This window comes from Hyaena hyaena, unplaced genomic scaffold (assembly GCF_003009895.1).
Source record: "Hyaena hyaena isolate Hyena2069 unplaced genomic scaffold, ASM300989v1 scaffold_13, whole genome shotgun sequence".
Taxonomy (NCBI): domain Eukaryota; kingdom Metazoa; phylum Chordata; class Mammalia; order Carnivora; family Hyaenidae; genus Hyaena; species Hyaena hyaena.
Genome location: NW_024080645.1, coordinates 4,664,432 through 4,686,913, shown reverse-complemented (window position 1 = coordinate 4,686,913; position 22,482 = coordinate 4,664,432). Strand labels below are relative to the sequence as shown.

The following is a 22,482-nucleotide window of genomic DNA, read 5'->3' as shown; positions in this document are numbered from 1 at the left end:
GTTCCTCCACTGTGCCTCATATACACTTAAGACCTGATCTCTTGTGATAATGAAGGAATTAAAGCTCAACAGCCTGAGTTCTAGACACGTACAAATCCGTCTCCATTTTTGACACAGGCACAGAATCAGGTATGCACTGACTGGTATGGCATTCAGCTACCTCTATGTTTTTGTGGTTCTGTTGATTTCCTTTATTTCTTGTAGTTTCACCTTTACTTTCTTGTTAAAACTTTTAATGTTGTGGGTTTTTTTAACCCAAGCATAACTGACATATAGTGCTACATAAGTTTTAGGTTTACAGTAGAGTGATTCAACAATTCTGTACGTTACTCAGTGCTCACCAGGAGGAGCATACCCTTGATCCCCTTTATCTATTTTACTCCCCCTCACCGTCCTCACCTCTGGCAGCCATGGTTTGTTCTCTGTATTTAAGAGTCTGTTTTTTGGTCTCTTTTTTTGTCTATTTTGTTTCTTAAACTCCACATATGAATGAAATCTTATGCTATGTGTCTTCCTCTGACTGACTTAGTTCACTTAGCATAATACCTCTTGTTCCATCCACCTTCTTGAAAATGGCAAGATTTCATTCTTTTTTATGGTTAAGTAATATTCTATTTTTATATGTACCACATCTTTTTTATCCATTCATCTATAGATGGACACTGGGCTGATTATCTTACCTATTGTAAATAATGCTGAAACAGAGGGGTATTTTTCAAATTAGTGTTTTCATTTTCTTTGGGTAAATCACCCAGTATGGAATTACTGGATCAAAGGGTAATCCTATTTTTAATTCTTTGGAGGAACATCCATACTGTTTTCTACTGTAGCTGCCCAGTTATCATTCCCACATCAGCCATAGAAACATTTTTCTAGATATGTCTCCTCTGGAAAGGGAACCAAAAGCAATATTAAACTACTGGGACTGTAACAAAATAAAAAGCTTTTGCAGAGCAAAAGAAACCATCAACAAAAAACAAAAAGGAGGTCTACTTAATAAGAGAAGATATTTGCAAATGATATACCCAATAAGGGGCTTATTCCAAAAAAATATAAAGAGGTTACACAACTCAACTCCAAAAAAAGAAATAATCCAATTAAAAATGGGCAGAGTAGCTGAATAGACATGTTTCCCAGGAAGGCATACAGATGGCGGACACACTGAATAGATGCTCAACATGACTAATCATCAATCATCAGGGAAATGCGAATTAAAATCACATTGAGATATCACTCTACACCTGTCAGGACGGCTGAACTCAAAATACAAGTAATAATAAGTGTTGGCGAGGCTGTAGAGGAAAAGGAACCTTCAAGCACTGTCAGTGGGAAAATTTATTTTTTAAAGCAGTTTTAGGTTCACAGCAAAATTAAGGGGAGGGTTCAGAGAGCTCCCATATGCACCTCTCTGCCCCTACACATGCATAGCTTCCTGATTACCAACAATCTCCAACCAGAGTGGTACCTTTGTTACAACTGATGAGTCTACATTGACACATTATAATCAGCCAAAGTCCATATGTTACATTATGGTTAATTCTTGATGTTTATCCAGTAGGTTTAGGTTTGAATGTATCCATCATTATGGCATCACACAGAGCATTTTCACTGCCATAAAAACCCTCTGCGCCTTGCCAATTCATCCCTTCCCTACCCCCAACACCTGGCAACCATAGTTCCATAATTTTGTCTTTTCAAAAACGTCATATAGTTAGAATCTCAGTATGCAGCCTTCCAAATTGGCTTCCTTCACAGTAGGAGTATGCATTTAAGGTTCCTCCATGGCTTTCCATGGCTTAATAGCCCATTTCTTTTTAGCAATAAATAATATCCCCTTGTCTGGGTATACCACAGTTTATTTCTCCATTCCCCTCTTGAAGAGCATCTTAGTGACTTCCAAGTTTTGGTTATTATAAATCAAGCTGCTATAGACATCCATGTGCATGTTACTGAGTAGATATAAGTATTCAACTCTTTTGGTAAATGTCAACGAGTACGACTGCTGGCTAGGGTGGTTAAGAGTATGTTTATTTTTGCAAGAAACTGCTAAACCACCTTCAACGGTGGCTGAACCATTTTGCATTCGCACCAGCAATGGTGGTGTGGTCCCACATCCTCACTCGCGTGTGGTGGTGTTAGTGTTTCAGATTTTGGCCATCTAACAGATGTGTAGTGGTGACTCACTGCTGCTTAATTTGCATTTCTCTGGTGACATATAATGCGTGTTATTTTTCCATGTTTGTTTGCCATCTATATATCTTCTTTGGGTGCACTGTCTGTTAAGGAATTTGGCTCATTTTTTAATTAGGTTGTCCACTTTCTAATCATTGTGTTTTAACAAGATCTTTGTGTGTTTCTTTGTCAGATGTGTCTTTTGCAAATATTTTATCCCAGTCTGAGGTCTGTCTTCTCATTCTCTTGACATTGTCTTTTGCAGAGCAGAATGTTTTAATCTTAATGAAGTGCCTTTCGTAGTGTATCTAAAAAGTCATTGTCATTGCCGTACTCAAGGTCATCCTTTTTTTCTCCTATGTTATCTTTTAGGATATAGTTCTGTGTCGTATTTATGTCTATGAAGATCCATTTTGAGTTAACTTTTATGAAGGGTGCAAATCTGTGTCTAAATTCTTATTTTTTTTTCGTGAAAATGGCCAGTTGTTTGACACCATACTTTGAAAATATTGTCTTCTGCTCCACTGTACTGTCTTTCTCCTTTGTCAAAGATCACTTAACTATATTTATGTGGGTCTATTTCTGGGTTCTCTATTCTGTTCCACTGATCTATTTATTTATACTTTCACCAATACCATATTGTCTTGATTATGATAGCTTTATAGTAAATCTCGATATCAGATAGTGTCAATCCTCCAACTCTGTCCTTCTTCAACATTTTTTGGCTATTCTGGGTCTGCCTCTCCACGTGCATTTTAGAATCAGTTTGTCAATATCTTACAAAATAACTTGCTGGGATTTTGATTGGGATTGCACTGAATCTATAGACCAGGTTGGGAGTAACTGACATCTTCACAATACTAAGTCTTTCTATCCACGAACATGTGCTATGTCTTCATTCAGTTTCATTATTTTTTAAAAGATTTATGTTCTATTTTACCTGGCATTTCTAGGTGTTTTTTTCTAGCTAAATTCTATCTTTTATTTAAAAGTAATTGTAAATCACATGCATTTGTAAGATATAATGAAAAGAGATCCCATGTACACTTGACCTTATTTCCCTCGATGTTAACATCTTGCAAAAGTATAGAACAATGACATAATCAAGATACTGACATTAATACAGTCAAACTATAGAACATTTGTATCACTACAAGGATCCCTCAAGTTGTCTTTCATAACTGTACTACTTTCTTCCTTCCCACATTTACCTTCTCTTTAGTACCTGGCAACTACTAACTTGTTCTCAATTTCTATTTTGTTGTTGTTATTTTAAGAATACTATATAGTTTGTAACATTTGAAGAATGGGCTATTTACCTCAGCAATTTCTGTGTTAATTCATTTTGGTTGTTGCACGTATCAGTGGTCCATTTGTGTTTACTGGTGCATCGTATTCCATGGTATGAAAGCACCACAGTTTAACTATTCATTCACTGAAGGACATTTGAGTTACTTCCACTTTTTGGATGAGTAAAGCTGCTATAAACATTCATGTACAAGTTTTTGTGTGAACACAGTATTCATTTCTCTGCTATAAATTCCCAGGAATACTTCTGCTGGGTATATGTTTACTTTTTAAAGAAATTGTCTATTTTTTCAGAATGACTATACCCTTTTACATTCCCATCACCAATGTATGAGTGATAAGGTTTCTCTGCATCCTTGCCAGAATCTCAAGATGTCACTATTTTTTTTATCCAAGCTAAGTATCTAATGATATCTCATTGTGGTTTTAATTTGCATTTCCCTAATAGATAGTGATGGTAAGGATCTTTTCATGTCCTTATTTGCTGTATATGCATCCTCTTTGGTGAAGTATCTGTTTATGTCTTTGTCCATTTTCTAATTGGATTGTGTGCTTTTTTAATTATTGATTTTTTCTTAACTTAGATGACTAGTCCCTTGTCAGATGTGTGGTTTGCAAATATTTTCTCTCACCACTCTATGTGTTTATCCCTCCGCCAATACCACAGCTTTGATTAGTAGCTATATAATAAGACTTTATATCAGGTAGACTGAACCCTCCTACTCTCTTGGGTGTTTTTTTTTTTTCAAAATTGTTTTGGCTATTCTAGGGCCTATGCCTTCCCATATAAATTTTAGAATAATGTTGTTTTGGAATAATTAGTTTAGAATAATTACAAAAAATTATTCCTGGAATTTTGAGAGAAATTAGGTTAAATCTATAAATCCATCTGGGGAGAACTGACCTCTTTCCCATGTTGAATCTTCCAACCCATGAACATGGTCTCTCCATTAGTTTAGATCTTTGCTTTCTTTCCTCAGCACTCTGCAGTGTTCTGCCTCCAAGTCCTATACACGTTCTGCTAGATTTACACCCAAGCATTTAACTTGTTTTTGAGTGACTGTAAATAGTATTATATTTTTAATTTCACTTTTTATGTGCTCATCACTAACAAGAGAAATAAAATAGATTTTTACATTTTTATTTGGCATCCTCTGACCTTGGAAAACTCACATTTTTAGTTTCAGGAATTATTTTGTAGATTCCTTGGGATTTTCTACATAGACAAATAAGGATAGTTTCATTTTTTTCTTTTGGATTGGTATGTCTTTTATTTTCTTTCCTTTTTGTACTAGGTTGAGCCAGAGTCGTGAAAATAGACTCCCTTGTGTTATTCTTGATCTTAGAGAGAAAATATTCGGTCTTCCACCATCAATCATAATATATTATATTAACTATAAATTTATAAATTTTTATATATTTTTTTTATCAAGTTGAGGATGCTCCCTCCATTCTTATTTTTCCAAGAGTTCCTGATCATGAACTGGTATTGGCTTTTGTCAAATACTTTTTCTGCATCAACTGATATGATCATATGAATTTTTTCTTCTTTTTAAGAAAATTTTTTAATGTTTATTTTTGAGAGTGGGGGTAGGTAGAGAGAGAGGGAGACACAAAATCCGAAGCAGGCTCCAGGCTCTGAACTGTCAGCACAGAACTTTGACGCAGGGCTTGAACCCACAAACCATGAGATCATGACCTGAGCCAAAAAGTCAGAGGCTTAACTGACTGAGCCACCCAGGCGCCCCGAATTTTTTCTTCTTTAGCTTGATAACGAAGTTGGTTACAATGACTGACTTCCAAATACTGAACCAGCCTTATATCCCTGAAATCAATCCCACTTGGCCATAGTGTATAATTCTTTTTACCTATTTCTAAATATTATTTGATAGTATTTTATTAATAATTTTTACATTTATATTTATGTGGAATATTGGTCTGTAGTTTTCTTTTTTCTGTATAGTCTTTACCTGTTTTTGATATCAGAGTAATACTATAGTCATAAAATGAATTAGGAGGTATTCTCTCCTTTTCTGTTTTCTGGAAAAAAATGTGTGGAATTGTGTTAAATTCCTCTTAAACACTTGGTAGGATTCACCAGTGAAACAATCTTGGTCTGGAGATTGTTTGGGGGTAAAGAGTTTTTATATTATGAATTCAAATTCCATAGTAGTTATGGAGCTACATATTCCTTCATATTAAGGATATGTTTGGATTTCACAGACTGAAGAAAGAAAATCCAACAACAGCAGTGGAGAATTTTTAAAAGCAATTCAATTTGCTCTGCAGAATTCACAAAAGGCTCCAGAAGAGGCACATCAGAAATTTCTGGAAGTGGGATAAAGTTGGGGCCAAAAACAGTAAAACTGGTTGAACGTCTGCCCAAGGAGCAGTTCGACTCCCAGCTCTCTTTCCTTATTTTGGCAAAATGCTGCATGTTATTATCTAAAGACGGTAAAACAAAAAGTCTCCAGACTGAGAGATAACTGGGTTCAATTAAGGGCAAAGGTAACCATATTGAAAACAAGGATTACATTTAGAAATTCATGTATTAGTGCTAAGACCGTAGCTTTCAGCTCCACTTGGTTTCCAGACTATTGGAATCAAAAGATCCCTGTATGGGGTGCCTGGCTGGCTCAGTCAGTTAAGCACCCAACTCTTGGTTTTGGCTCAGGTCATGATCTCATGGTTCATGAGATCAAACCCCACGTCAGGCTCTGCGCTAACAGCTTGGGATTCTCTCTGTCTCTCTCTCTCTCTCAAAATAATAAACATTGAAGAAAAGATCCTTGTCTGACAATACAGAGAAGCCCAAACTAAAACACCCAGAGCACCATTAGGCAATAAGATTGACTAGCCACAGCCCTGACAATCAAGCTCACAATTTTTTCCTTTTTCTTCCTTCTTTACCCTTAAAAAATTTTTTTACGCTTTATTTATTTTGAGAGAGAGAGAGAGAGAAAGCACGAACAGGTGAGGGACAGAGAGAGAAGTAGACACAGAATACAAAGACAGGCTCCAGGCTCTGGGCTGTCAACACAGAGCCCGATGTGGAATTTGAACTCGCAAACCATGAGATCACAACCTGAGCCGAAGTCAAACACTTAACTGACAGAGCTCCCCAGGCGCCCCAAAACTCTTTTTTTAAAATATGAACAAACAAGGATCACCTGAAATCTTAGAAAAGTCTCTAACATGAAACACTATTAAATAATAATGACAAATAAATGACACTATTTTCAAATAGAAAATTATGATTTGGAAGGAACTAAGGCTATGTGAGAAGAAAACTTTCTCCTCAAAATGTCTATTTATATGCTTAGAGCACTGCATCTGGAAATCAGGGACAGAATGCTATTCTTTTTAACTCAAGGAACAAAATATATCTCAGAAAAATAAAATAGAGAGAGAGGGAAAAAAAATATATGTAATATCTGTCAAGCTGGACAATAAGTTAAGGTACATTTTCCAGAAAATAAGGTACACAGAGAGAAGAAAAGAAAAAGTCTAATATCTGAACAATAGGAGTTTCAATAAGAGAAAACAGAGAAAAGTGAAGAGAAAAAATCATCAAAGAAATAATTCAGGACTGAAAGACAAAATTTTCATAGTGGATGAATCCATGGTGACTACAATATAATGGATGAAAACAGACCCACACCAAGACACGGCATGATGACATTTCACGGAACCAGGGCACAAATGCTTCTCTATACATCCAGAGAGGAGGGAAAAAGAATAGGCAGTCAGAAAGCCTTCGGAGGTCACAACATGGCCGCTGTCTACTGGAAGATGGTGAAGCAATGCCTTTGCATTTCTAAGGGAAAATAATTTCTATATAGTCCTATTCCTGGAAAACCATCCTTCAACTTTGAGAGTAAAATAAAGACATTTTCAGATATCCAGGAAGCTCCTGAAAAGTATACTAATTAAAAAGAAGGAGGAATTTAAGGAGGAAAAAGAAAAAGAGAGGAGTGATTAGGAAACAGGGGCTGTAACCCCACAGAGGTAGCTGACCCTCCCAGGATGACGGTATGATGAAACACAGGATGCCCGGGCTCCTAGCTGGAGAGCAAGCAGCTCAGCGTAAAGCTGTTAGGAATTCTCCAGGAGAGAAGTCAAAGAGAAAGAAGATGAAAGAGAATGAAAATTTTAAAAATGAGTGAAAATTCGAATAACTTTTTAAAATTAGTGATAAAAATGGTCAAAACTAAGAAAACAAATGAGCCAATTTTGGATTCTAGAGAAAAGAAAAATAATCAGACTATTTTATATGACTCAGCTGTGAGTAGTAGAAAGATCATAGTTGTAATAATTTATTTTATTTTATTTATTTTTTTTTTTGAGAGACAGAGTGTGAGAGCAGGGGAGGGGCAGAGAGACAGAGAGACACAGAATCCAAAGCAGGCTCTAGGCCCTGAGCTGATGCGGGGCTCAAACCCACGAACGCAAGATCATGACCTGAGCCCAAGTCAGACGCTCAACCAACTGAGCCACCCAGGCGCCCCCATATTGTAATAATTTAAACCCTGAACAGTGGTCTAGCCAAAGTCACATATGACACTAACATGAGGAGCTAAAAGACAGTATTTGCACATGTGTGTGATTGCGAGCGTACACGCACACTCCAGGAATAAGAGGTGTGAAAGATTGCTACGACCCTCATCTTCCAAAGTAAGAATCTAAAAGATAATCCCCACGATTATATTACAATCAAGAAGTTGTAATATAAACGTTAGGAATTTAGAATAAATATAAAAATAATCGGTCACCCCTGGGGAATCAAACGATGACAGGAAGGGGATCAGGACATTGCTGTTTCTCACCTCAAGCCTAGTTGAGCTATTTGGCTTTTTAAACAATATCCCTGTACATCTCTGAAAAAATAAATAAACACGCAAAAACCTTTTTTACAAATCTCACTATAAAAAGTCCATATTCCCCAACACAGCTTTCAATGTTTTCACAAAATGACCCACCCTTTCCTCTCCCACAGATATCTACTATAGTCAAGCAGGCTTTTTTTCTAAATCAATCTTGGGATTTATTTATAAAATAAAATGTACTAAATTTCCAATATATGTCAGTAGTAACTAACACTGCAGATAAAATAAAGGGATGAAAGACACAATCTATGCCACCTCAATTTAGTCTCAATTGTGGAAAACAAAACTAAAACAACACGGTGAAATAAACACTCTCATAAAAATACTCACAAGGTCCCACGGAAGCATAGAAGAGTTGCACATGACCTAGGAAAGGGTAGGAATTACCAACAAATGCTTAACAGGAGAAACGAGGATTCAAAGGAGTTTTCAAGGTCAGCTATGTGTCAACCAGGAAAAGGAGACAAAGGTGCTTTAGTCAGAAAGAAGAGCCTTGACCCCCCCCCCAAAAAAAAGCAAGTTGATAGTGAGCTCACATTCACTCATCCATTCAATTAACACTGTATGGGTCCTAATCTCATGTCAGATACTATGTTAGGCCTTGGAGTGGGGAAGTGTTGGACCCTCCCTAAAAGGATTCCTTTTTGCCAACAATTTAAAGCACAAAAGACAGACATCAAAGTTATAGCAAGGTGTCAAGATAGACTTCCTAAATGAGGATGACCTTGAACACTCAGTAAGAATTAGCACGATATCATACTTTAAAAAAAAAGACCAAAGTCTGCCTGATATGATGCAAGTGATTAAGACAGCCGAAACAGAAAAGGACCAGGTTTAATGTGAAGGAAAGAATGTAAGGCAAGAAATATGCCATAGGAGCATAGAGTCAATAGATCTCTGTCTCTGTCTCTGTCTCTGTCTCTCTCTCTCTCTCACACACACACACACACACACAAATTCAAGTGGCAAGGGTCTTGAAAAATCACTCCCAAACAGACAAGAAAAAAGTGGGGTGCCTGGATGCCTCAGTCAACTAAGCATCCTCTTTGGCTGGCATCAGATCTCACAGTTCATGAATTTGAGCCCCACGTGAGGCTCTGTGCTGATACCTCAGAACCTCGAGGCTGCTTCAGATTCCGTGTCTCCCTCTCTCTCTGCCCCTCCCTTGCTCTCTCTCTCTCTGTCTCTCATTCTCTCTCTCTTAAAAATAAATAAACATTAAAAAAATTTTTAAAGAAAAAAGTGATGAAAGTGATAGGTGAGAACACAATAAAAGTGGACAACAGATGGAAACAATGGACGTTCATGAAGCCCAGGACAAAGGGGCAAGAACTGACAGTGAATGATACAACAGAAGGAAAAATTTCCTACAATAAATAAGGACTGAAATCTGCACAACACAAGTAGCTGTTAGGTGCCAGGGAGAAATAAATTTTAAAAGACTGAGAGCTAGACACAATCTTGTAAAATTCTTGACTTGATGAGAAAAAACGAAACCTAAGTCTTCTCTAGGCTGCCAAACGGAACAAACAGGTTATCTACAAAGAGCGACAGCAACAAAACGTCAAGCTGACCCTGAGGGTCAACATGTACACCAGACATTATGGAAAAAGAACTCCTCGGTTCTTTTTTTTCTGAGAATTTGTGTCTCGGGTATTTTATACCCAAATAAGCCATTCATTGTTTATGTGTGAAGGCAGGAGAAAGACATTTTTGGATATATAAGGACTCGTAAAGTCTAAGACCCACAGCTTTGTCCTGAAATTAAAAAGGCTATAAAGCCCTGTGGCTTGAAGTGTGGTCTATGGACGCGAAACACTGACACTCCCTGGGAATTTGTTAGAAATGAAAGCTCTCGGGCCCCACTCCAGACCTACTGAATCAAAGTTTATATTTTAACAAGATCCCTAGGTGATTCATATGCACATTAAAATTCCAGAAGCACTGCTCAAAACATATCCTTGCCAGCAAAGTGATGATTCAAAATGAGGAAACTACAAAGATGGATAATGAGCACTGAAATCATGTACACGCGCGCACACACGATGAAGTCTCCACAAAGGCTTGAAATATGATTATAAAAGAAAAGATATAAAGGGAAATAACTTCTGCCAATACACTGAAGTATAAAGTCTCAAATGATAATAACAAAACCCAAGAGGTGGAAACGAAGAGGAAAAGCACAAAATATTCATCATCTCACAATCAGAAAAAAAAGAAACTATTTCATTGTTGGCATTGGCATTGACAGCTATAAAGTAATTATTAAAATATGGCTTTCAAACATCTTCAATTTCATCAGCAACAAAAAAAAAAAAAACCCACTCAGAATATATACAATGTCCAAATTACCAGAGGTGAAATTTCAGAGAAAAGCATAAGAAAAAAGAGAAAGATTTTTAAACAGAAATAGTAATCTGAACACATATACTGAACTCCTTCCCTTATAACTGCCTAGTGAAATGACCAACTTAGTACGTGAATAAGCAGACATCTCTCTATCATACCCGGAAATTCACAGAGGCTACACACAAACCCAGAGCTTCAAGATATAATGTAAGCAAGTCTGAATTAAAGGGGGAACGTAAATGTACCACTGACTGTACCAAAAGGGAGCCTGCCTTTGTAGTAAGGGAAAGAGATCTATAGGACACCTAGCTTCACCCCTTAAATTAAGGTAGACGATGTAGCCAGAATTCCTTGCAGTTAACAGGATGGGAGTAGCTAGCATTAGATGAAAAGGTAAAGGCACCTAAGATCCCACTAGATGGAGGTCCCTGTGAAATCTCAGTGCCTACATAGGGTGGGGTACTCTGGAAAGGTTACATAAAGTATAGGTACCGCAGAAACTATCTCCAAATAAAAGCAAGCCACAAAAATCAGAAAAGAAATTCATTCAGCAGAAAGGCAATTCTTCCTTCCCACGAATGCCTTCTAACTGCGCTTCCTGTTGATCTCTCAGTATGGAGACAGTGACCCAAAGATGCCGTAGATCTGGAACGGTGATTCTTACCCAGACAGAAGGGCATTTTTCCCGTGGAGAATCCAGAACTGAATTAACGAGGGTCTTAACCAAATTCTGACCAAAAATCCAGATCCTTGATATTTGGAGTAGAGGGACTCAGAAATAACACACACACACACACACACACACACACACACACACACACATATATCCTTGTTTTTTTTTAAATTTGCTCTTATTACTTAAATGGAAGCTTAGACCATTGATTGTTTTCAGCCAATTCATTTCTAACATATATATTCTGGGCCCTACTCTTCCCTATAAGGATGGATTGAGGTACCGATTCCAAAAGATTTATTTCTGATAATGCTTCTTTCCTTAGTTTCTACTTTGTCTGATACCAGTACAGCTTTACCAATTTTCTTTTAATTAGTGTCATGTTACAGCTTGTTCCTGTGCTTTTATTTGCAGTCATTGGGTGTCCTTATACTTAACATTTGCCTCATGTAAACAGCATATGATATTGGTGTTACTCTCTAAGAGCCTTTATCTTTTAACTGGACGTAGTCCATTTATATCTAATGTAAATGCTGATATATTCGGGGGTTCAAATCTACCACCTTGCTATTTGTTTCCTATGTGTCACACTTAATCTCTGTTCCATCGTCTCTCCCTGAGTTTTCTCTTTCTTGAGTTATCTGGAATCAACCAAATATTTTACCATTATTCTATCTCTATAGTAGTTGGTTGTTATAGAATTTTTTATTATGTTTTTAATGGTAACCCTAAAAATTACAAGACGCATCCTTGACTTGAAAAGTCAAATGTAAGTTAGTCACTTTTACAATTTTCTAAGCAATTCAAAAACATTAGAGTACTTGAACTCCATTTACCCCCTTCCCAAATTTCATGTCATGGTCTCCCTGTTCGTTTGTTTTTTAGTCTACATATACTTAGACCCCACAAAACTTACTATTATTACTTTAAATGGTTTGTATTCACTTAAGTTTTGTGTTCTCAATTGTTCTTAATTTCCTCCTGCATTTCTCTTCTCCGGATGGGGTCATCTTACTTCTACCTGAAGAACTCCTTTCAGCACAGTTCAATTAGCAAAGAATTCTCAAGTTTTGTGTTTGTCTGAAAATATCTTACTGCATCTTCACATTTGAAGGCTCTTTCTCCTAGTGGGGAAGCCTACTCTAATAGTTATTTTCTTTCAAGGTGGTAAGCAGGTCATTTCATCATTTTGTGATGACAATTTACAGTCAACCTTATTTTTGGTCCTTCAAAGCTAATGTATCCTTTCTCTCTGGCTTCTTTTAAGATTTTACTATAATTTGCTTATGCATATTTATTCTATTTGGGGTTTGCAGGACTGCGTCAATTTGTGGCCTGATACCTCCATAGTAGTAACGTTCAGAAGTTCTGGGAAATTCTCAGCTAGTATCTCTTCAAGTAGTATTTCTGCTCTATTCCCATCTCTTTTCCTTGAGGACTCCAATTACACATGCTTTAGACTTTTTCACCTTACACCATATATCCTTTATTCTATTTTCTGTGTTTTTCACCTCTATAATTTAGCCAGGAGAGTCCTATACTCTCTTCTGCTATTTCTAATCTGCAGTTACGGTATCTATTTAGTTCATAATTTTATTATCATATGTTTCTGTTCTCAATTTTCCCTTTGATTCTATTTTACGGATTCCAGTTCTCTGGTAAAATCCTGTGTTTTGTCATCTATTCTTACAAACATATTTATTACAGGGTTTTTGTTCTGTCATATTTTTTTTAACACATAGATTTAGCAGCTCCAGTATCTGTTAATATTGTCTATTTTTCCTCTTGATCCTGTCTCATGGTAAGACTGGTAATTTTATTAAATTATGGGCATGATCTATGAAAATCTGTATAATCTCCCAGGTATTTTAGGGTCTTTTTTAAAGCCTCTTGAAGGCAGTTGGAATATTAACAAATTTTATCACTCAAATTAGGGTTGAGCTCATTCAAGACTGGATTTTTGGTTTAGCAACATTTAGATTAGGACTGATATTTTCCCTTACTCATAAGATATATAGTCCTTCAGGGATACCAACTTATCACCTAAGGTGTCTAGCAGGGCTTTGAACCCCAATTTTATATCCCACAATCATGAGGCTGTCAATAAATCTGCTTACCTTCTCAGCCTCTTTGTAACTGCCTTCTGCTTGGCTTCTCTACCTCTCACTGCTTAGGAATCAGTAAATGCCTGGATGAAAACTATGGTTCAGATAAAATCACTTTTCCGCATCCTTCAAGGATCGTAGAATCTCAAGTTCTGAGTCCATGACTATGTTTACTTCTCAATTTCTGGTTCCCAATTGCCCATCACTGAGCTGTTAATATGCAGCAATTATGTTAATATGTTAATATGCTGCAATACTTTATATGAGTCTGAAGTAAAGTGAGACAAATTAGAGAGAAACAGTGGATTTTCAGAAAGCTAAATGAATTCAATTTAAAGGTAGGTTTTTCAAATCTAAGAGCATGTCTTGCTTTTAGATGCTAAAATGAAACGACCCTGGTTGCAATTCTTTTTTGAAAAGTCTATGATGGTAGGCCATAGTTGAGTTTTGTTTGTTTTTATTTTTGTCCTTATTTAATAAAATGAAGTAAAAACTTGACAACCTGTATCAAGTCCAAATATGCTTCTTGTGAAATTTTACAAGTGTGTGAAATTCGAAAGTCTGAGAAGCAGATTCTGTCTCCTGGCCTGCCGATCCACCTCCTTCTTCAACATTGGCCCATTTTGCTTTCTCCCTTGTCTGTTTTTCTCCATGCATAGAAGTCTCTTTTCTTTTTTCTTTTTTTTTAAATTTCATAGTTTGTTGTCAAGTTTGTTTCCATATAACACCCAGTGCTCATCCCCACAAGTGCCCCCCTCCATGCCCATCACCCCCCTTCCCCTCTCCTCCACTCCCATCAGCCTTCAGTTTGTTCTTAGAAGTCTCTTTTCATTTCTTGCACCTTTACACATGTTGCTCTCACTCTGAATCTTTGGTTCCATAACCTTTCCCTACAAGAACCATGAGGGCAGACTTTGTGTTAGTGCAGTTCACAATTGTTAAATTCCTTGCAAATATCAAGGTATAAAAAGGGTCTGGTCAGAAAATATTTGCAAACGACACATCCATTAATGGGTTAACATCCAAAGTATATAAGAATTTATACAACTCAACACCAATAAAACCCAAATGATCCAATTAAAAATGGGCAGAAGACATGAATAGACATTTCCCCAAAGAAGACATCCAGATGACCAACAGAGACATGAAAAGATGCTCAACATCACTCATCATCAGGGAAATGCAAATCAAAACCACAACAGATATCACCTCACACCTGTCAGAATGGATAAAATCAACAACACAGGAAACAATAAGTGTTAGCAAGAATGTAGAGAAAAAGGAAGCCTGTGCACTGCTGGTGGGAATGCAAACTGGTGTAGCCAGTATGGAAGACAGTATGGAGGTCCTCAAAAAATTGTAAAAAATGTAAACTAGAACTACCATAGGATTGAGTAATTCCATACTGGGTATTTACCCAAAGAAAATGAAAAAACTAACACTAATTTGAAAAAGGTATATGCACCCCTACCCTATGTTTATTACAGTATTATTTACAATAGCCAAATTATAGAGGCAGCCTAAGTGTCCCCTGACGGATGAACAGATAAAGAAGATTTGGTACACACACACACACACACACACACACACACACACATACACACACACACTGGAATATTACTCAACCATCAAAAAGAATGAAATCTGGCCATTTGCGACAGCATGGATGGAGCTACAGAGTATAATGATAAGTGAAATAAGTCAGAGAAAGACAAATACTATTTAAGACACAAAACAAAGATAACAAGAAACAAACCAAAAAATAGACTTGTTAACTATAGAGAAGGTATTGGTGGTTACTGGAGGGGAGAGGGATGGAGGAATAGGGAAATAAATCAAGGGGATTAAGAGTATGCTTATCATGATGAGCATTAGGTAATGTATAGAATTGCTGAGTCACTACACTGTACTCCTCAAACTAATATAACTGTATGTTAGCTAACTGGAATTAAAATAGATAGATAGGCAGCGCCTGGATGGCTTAGTCAGTTAAGCGTCCAACTTTCGCTTAGGCCATGATCTCGCAGTTCGTGGGTTCGAGCCCCGCGTCGGGCTCTGTGCTGACTGCCAGCTCGGAGCCTGGAGCCTGTTTCAGTCTGTGACTCCCTCTCTCTCTGACCCTCCCCTGCTCACGCTGTCTCTTTCTCTCTCTCCTAGAAATAAATAAAAAATAAAAATAAATAAATAAATAAATAAACAAACAAATAAATAAAATAGATAGGCAGATAAATTTTTAAAAGGGTCTGGTGCTTGGAGGCAGAAAGATCAGCAGAAGATTATATAGTGGAAGGATTTCTGAAGAGTTGAGAAATCTCTGCTATGATCCTACCTTTCACCCTGCGCCGCCAAGAAAGGGAAGGGATGAGGGCTTCGATCTGCTAACCCCAGGTCAAGGGGATGCAATGTTAGGGACATCACTTACGGAGTTCAAGCCGTGCCTCCTGCAGCGGGTTGGTGGCTAATCCACACCCGAGAAATTTAAGGGCAGAGAGACTGGCCGCGGCACCTGTGTACCAAGAGGAGCTGTTGCCGCCCTGGCTCGCCGAACTTCCAGAGTCCGCTGAGCCAAGTTCACAAGGGGGTCTCCGGTGAGCCAGAGGTGGGCGCAGGCAACACGGGCAGCACAGCGCTGCCTTGGGAGCCTACCAAGATGGAGAAGCACAGACGTCGCCGGGGGAAGGCTGGAGGGCGCCCCGCTGTCCAAGAGCTGAGGACAGAGCAGGATTAGCAAAACAGGTCTGTGAACACACATCTCAAGGGCACTGCCACCAAGACAGGCCAAGGGACTGGGGGAGAGGGGAGACGGCCTCTCAGAGAAACCCATCCAAGCGTTCACAAGAGAAGCATCCAGCTTTAAACACCAGCCGAGGCAGAGAGCGCTGTGGTCAAGTTAGAACTCTCCGCCTCCTCTCACCGTCCCCATCCCAAATTTCCCTTTCCGGAAGGTGCAGAAAAGACACGAGAAACTCAGCCACTTCCCTTCCTTATCTGAGGCGTTCAATGATCGGCTGACCCCAGTTAGGAGACAGAAGATGGAAATACACACACACTGAGGTGGATCGATTATCTTCCAAAGTCAAAGTTATTTTTTAATTAAAAAGATAATCAACAAATATGTGAGCATTTTGGTTGTATGACAATAGAATGAAAGTGGTCATTCATGGTCCTTAATATATTCCTCCAATTGTTTTTTAACAGATATAAGTACATACTATTCTTAAAAAAAAAAAAGGACAGGGGTTCCTGGGTGGCTCTGTCGGTTAAGTGATCGACTTCAGCTCAGGTCATGATCTCACGGTTTGTGAGTTCAAGCCCCACGTCAGGCTCTTTGCTGACAGCTCAGAGCCTGGAGCCTGCTTCATTTTCTGTGTCTCCCTCTCTCTCTGCCCCTCCCCTGCTCGTGCTCTGTCTCTCTCTCTCTCTCAAAAATAAATAAATCTAAAACAATTTTTTTAATGTTTTATTTATTTTTAATAGAGAGAGAGAGACACACACACAGCATGAGCAGGGGAGGGTCAGAGAGAGAGAGAAAAACAATCTGAAACAGGCTCCAGGCTCTGAGCTGTCAGCACAGAGCCGGACACAGGGCTCAAACCCACGAACCGTGAGATCATGACCTGAGCCGAAGGTGGCCGTCCAACCGACTGAGCCACCCAGGCGCCCCATAAAAAAATTTTTTTAAAGGACAAACACAAATAACCCCCACTCCTTTCCCATTCAAATTCCACCACTGAATGCAAATTATTCAGGCCCCCAGATCTGGAGGCCACAGAGTGGTGCCAATGTACTACCTTCTGCACATCAGACTCTAGGCTGGGAACCTCTCCCCCAGGTGACTGAACGGCAGTGGGAAAACTCTCATCCCACACAGGAGTCCCTCCCTGAGCCCTGCCCACAGGCACATGGCGCTCCGACTGCAGACCCCGCCGGGGTCAATACAAGCCAGTACAGCACATACCCCACCATCCATCCAGAGCACACAACGCACTTAGCGTAACAGAGCCTGTGATTCGTCCCCAGGTGAACAGCACCGGGGGAGCAGGCACGCCAGGCTGCCCGTGCAAGACTAAACCCCAGAGTTCAGCTCTGCAGCCATTCGCGTAGGGTTCAGTGCTCTGCGTGGGGACTCAGCCTGGGGACAGCGACACCTCAGTGCCTCCACAGCCTTCCCCCGCTGTCCTGCGGGACTAAGGGTCCTCCTCAAAGCCACATCACAACCTCCCATCTGCCCCGCTGTGCACTGTGAGGGAAGCTGGAGAATGCATGTGGTCACTAATATCCCATAAAACAGCAACATCAATGCACCCAACTGGAGCCAGACACGGCACGGTCTCCCTGCGTGTCTGATCTACACCTTGACACTATTCAGGGAAAGTCAAGTTACCCTTTTGTCTTACAATATCCCAGATCTGAAGATGGCTGCCATAATCCGGGAACCTCCCTTTGGTCCAGGACCAGGACATCAGGTTCCATCAGCGTGGGGCTTTGTCTTATCTGAGAGCCGAGGTGAACTCTTGGCTGGGACTTAAACTGCCCTATGAAGGATTACCTCAAACTGTCCCCAAAGCATTGACGACTGTGAGCATCTTACAAACGTAATGGTTTTTTCCGTAAGAAGCCAATCTTACATTTTAACACGCATACCTACAGTGTGAAAACAGCACTTGCATTACCTTCTTAACGGATGGGATGCTCAGAGAAAGTGAACAAGAAATGAATGAAAATTGAAGTAACTCAAGGGTGGGAGCCACAATACTCGAGCCATTATCTCTAATCTTGACAGTTTGGGGCCAGGGACTTAACATGCCAGGCCTGCCCCCCTGCAACGCTTACAGTGTCTAGTGCCCTGGGTTCCTGTGAGCTGGGGTCTCCTGTGGGCGGACTATGGCCACACTTGTGAAAATGGGACCATTACTATTCAAATATGGTAACGTGAGGGTGACTAACATTTACACACAGCAGATGCCCTATCGGCATCATAGTACCTTCTGAAGCCGGGAAGCCAGGCTGTCTCCCGAGCCCCCCGTTCCAGGGCACAACATGCCGCCGCCACCACTCACCTCCCCGTCAAACACCTCCGCAGGGAGTAGGACGCCCCTCCCCCGCAAGTCCGGGAGCAGTCGCTCCAGCTACCCCAGGCATCCCAGTTGGTGTCTTTATCTTCATCTGCACGAGTGTTTCTTGAGGTCTAGAATGTGAACAACACACAATAAATTACAGACAAATTTGCTAGAAATATTCCAAAGCTCCCCCAGTTTTCCCCAAGTCTCATTCTAAGCTGTTCATACAGACCAACGTTGCCTAAAGATGCTTTGCTTTGGGATGACTACATTCACACACACATGCACACACACACACACACACACACACACACACACTAGTTTTATATGGAAACTAGTGGCACATGAGTATCTTTCCTCCTTATGAAGGTTTTGTCCAGACGGCTTCCAGGCTCAGTTTTATTTTTTTTATGTTTGTTTATTTTTAGAGAGAGTGTGCATGTGCACCCATGCATGAGCAGGGGTGGGGCAGAGAGAGAAGGAGAGAGAGAGAATCCCAAGCAGGCTACGCACTCAGTGCAGAGCCTGTTGCAGGGCTCAATTCCACGACCATGGGATCATGACCTGAGTCGATATCAAGAGTGGGATGCTCAGCCAACAGAGCTACCCAGGTGTCCCTCTAAGCTCAGTTTTAAATTTGAAATTTTATCAGTCCAAAATCTAAATAGACTAAATCATGTTTTATAACTTATATAGCAGGGTCCCACCTTGTACCTAAGACTTTTTGACCACTGAAATTCTTTTTTTTTAATTTATTTCTGAGAAAGAGACAGGCAGCGTGAGCAGGGGAGGGTCAGAGAGAGAGGGAGACACAGAATCAGATACAGGCTCCAGGCTCCGAGCTGTCAGCACAGAGCCCGACGCGGGGCTCGAACCCACGAACCATGAGATCATGACCTGAGCAGAAGTCAGACACTTAACCGACTGAGCCACCCAGGCGCCCTGACCACTGAAATTCTGACTTGCCCATCCATCAGACAGATGGGCGGTAGCTCCGAGGAAGTCATTCTGCATGAGGATTTGTCGAATCTCTCTCCTGAAAAGGACTCTGTCACCGAAAAACAAAGTAAATAAAGCCTTGGGGAACCAAGAAAATAGAGCAGGGCCCATTACGAATACATTTCGGTTTAATTAGTCTTCTGGAATTGCCAGCATTGACTTATGTTGGGCTACTCTGGAGAAAAGAGGAGAGTATAAAAGCATATAGACAGATGTAGGCGTGAAAAGAAACAATGTGTAATACTTACATAAAGTTACAAAACTTTACTAAGGGGCCTACCATAGGCTCCACAGAATAAACAGAGAAATGTACCATAGTCCTAAATGGGCAAACCTGGTACTGTAAAGTGCTAATTCTCTCCAAATTAATCTATAAATCTGTAACAACTCCAATCAAAATCCCCAAGGGAATTTTTTTTGAACCCGAAAAAACGATTCCAAAGTTCATCTAGTGGAGTGAATGCCTGCAAGGGCCAAGACAAAAACTGTAAAAGGATGGAAATTGGAGGGAAATGGCCTCAATTGAGAGCAGCGAACTGGCATAGTAATAGGCAGTTAAAATCTATTAAATTAAAAAAAGGGGGGTAGGGTGGAGTCCAGAAGCAAATTCAAGTATAAGGACATAGGATGCGACCACAAGTCGATGTGAATGTATTTAAAAATAAAACAAAAACCATAGATGACTTGTTCACAAAATACCCAAAAATGATTTCCAGATCTGTTAGAAATTTCTATTAAAAACACTAAGATTATACAGTAGTAGAAACATTACAGACTAACAGTCGTATCGACTTGACATAGGCAAGACCCAGCTAGATACGTCAACAAAGGTGGAAATTGCAAAGGAAAAGGCAGGAAGACTTAATTACACTAAAATGCAAGCACCCAAGGCCTTTCCTGTCTCCTCACCTGCAGATAAAGGTGAGTGTCTGTGCGCGTGCACACGAAATGCATAAAGTACAAGTATACGGGTTGCAAGAAAAGACAGCCACCTGCCTCTGAGAAGGGACAAGGTGGGGCCAGGAGCCAGCGTTGTTCGCGAAGACACAGAGGGGATGCTGACCGAATGTCTTCTATCCCCAACACCCTCGCAAAAGATCTGAAGCCAATATGACAAAACCTTACCTCTGACGAAGCCAGGTGGTGTTATAATGGATGTTAGCTGTATCTGAACTTGCAATTTTTTAAAAAATATCTTTTTCAAAAAAAAATTTTTCAAAGGAGGGGGTAAAAGGTAATCCTCAGAGCAAAGTATAGGCCTGTGTCGCTCTTCATACAGATAACCGGCCACATGCATGAAGAAAGGAGTGAGTTGTTCATGAAAACGTTCGCTGTGGCTACTTCCAGGATCAAGGACTCTGGGGGGTTTTATCCTCCTTTGTTTTTGTTTCTCCGCATTTTGCAAAATAAATTAATAAATAAAATAATGATATATGTTTTTAAGTGAACAATTAAACGCAGGCAGGCAAACAAACAAAGAGCACATCCCGCTGACATGCAGGAAAGTTCAAGTCCGGGGGGAATCTAATATGGAAGCTCTAAGTCAGAGTCAACAAACACTTATGAAGGAAACCCCAATACTAATAAACCGCAGCACACAGCTGAACGAGATACTGCCCAGCTTTCCTCAAGCCCTCAGGCCATATTACCTCATCCAACCGCCCCCGAAATTTTTTAAATTAAGAGGAGGATCTGGATTAAGTAGAAAGAACTTTCAAAAGTGAAATGAAATAATGAAGCAAGGCAGCGGGGGGGGGGGGGGGGTTAGTTCCCAATAACTTCCACCCAAGACTCACCAGTCAGTGGGCTTCACGGCTTCCTGCCAAGCTACCTATTCATAGCACAGCAAGAAGCCTACTGGAGGCAATATTTCAGAAACAGTCAAGTGAAAGGAAAGGATAAATATCTGGCAACTGATCAAATCTGTCATCACGAATAAGGGCTAATTAAACCCATACTATTTACTGTTCTAATTAGATCACTGTTCAGTCCAATCTTCTATACCAAACGTCACCAAATGGAGCTGTGTCCTGTCTATAACATAACATAAAATAAAGTTTTAATTCATAAAAAACACAGTTTCATACATTCATCTGGACGTTTAGGTTGGGGAGTCCAAGCCATTTAGGCAAGCGTTTAAAATACACACAGCTGAAATTGATTTTTCATTTTGTCACTCGATCTACCAATAGGTTGAATGTGAAAAGTTGAAAAACATCATCATATATATTTTTAAATGAAAGTTGAGAGTTCTTTGCAATATTGTTTTAATTTGTTTTTCTTCCCACCATCCCATCTGTTCGGTTTATAGTCAGAGTCCGGTTTGTTTCCATAACTTCTCCACCTTTACTTACAAGAAAAAAAAAGAATCTGGATTCTAGAATAACTAAACTAGACATGTTATAAATGCAGGCATTTGGTTTCTCTGGTTGGGTAAGAGATTTTTCCCCCTAAGAAAACAGAGAAAAATCACATCTCAAGAGGGGTCCTTGAGTTTTTCTCTTGTTTTTGGCTTTGAAGATGAAGCTGGGATTTTGCTCTGAAACCCCGGTGCCCAGCTGGCCAGCCAGTCTTCACGTACCCCTCCTGGCCCAGACAGCAGCAAGAGCACCCCTACATCTACCTGGACCTCGCTGCTCCCCCTTGATGCCAGCAGTGTGAGGACAGCACAACATTCGGGGGAAAAAGCCCTGTCGTGGCAGGATACAAGCCACCAGGGTCCAACGGGTCCTTTCTGAACATTTACGTCTGTGTATTTGTCTTCACAGCAACACTGAAGCTTCTTCCTGGACCGCATGTCCCCCCAAAACAGGGGACAGCACGTCCCCACCCACCTCTGCACCGCAGCCCTTCCCAAGCTTTCTCAAACCATCTGGTGCCTTCAACCACCCCAGCTCTTCCACCAATATTTTCTCTGCACACACTTAAGT

At 39.9% G+C, this 22,482-nt stretch overlaps 1 protein-coding gene across 1 annotated transcript in view; it reads right to left on the bottom strand.

Annotated features, from left to right (window-relative positions):
* ADAMTSL3 (ADAMTS like 3) overlaps positions 1-22,482 on the bottom strand; it is a 293,055-nt gene that overhangs the window by 212,347 nt on the left and 58,226 nt on the right. Inside the window, exon 3 of the mRNA XM_039216731.1 lies at positions 18,554-18,681. Coding sequence (XP_039072662.1) covers positions 18,554-18,681 — 128 coding nt within the window. The remainder of the gene's footprint in view (positions 1-18,553; positions 18,682-22,482) is intronic.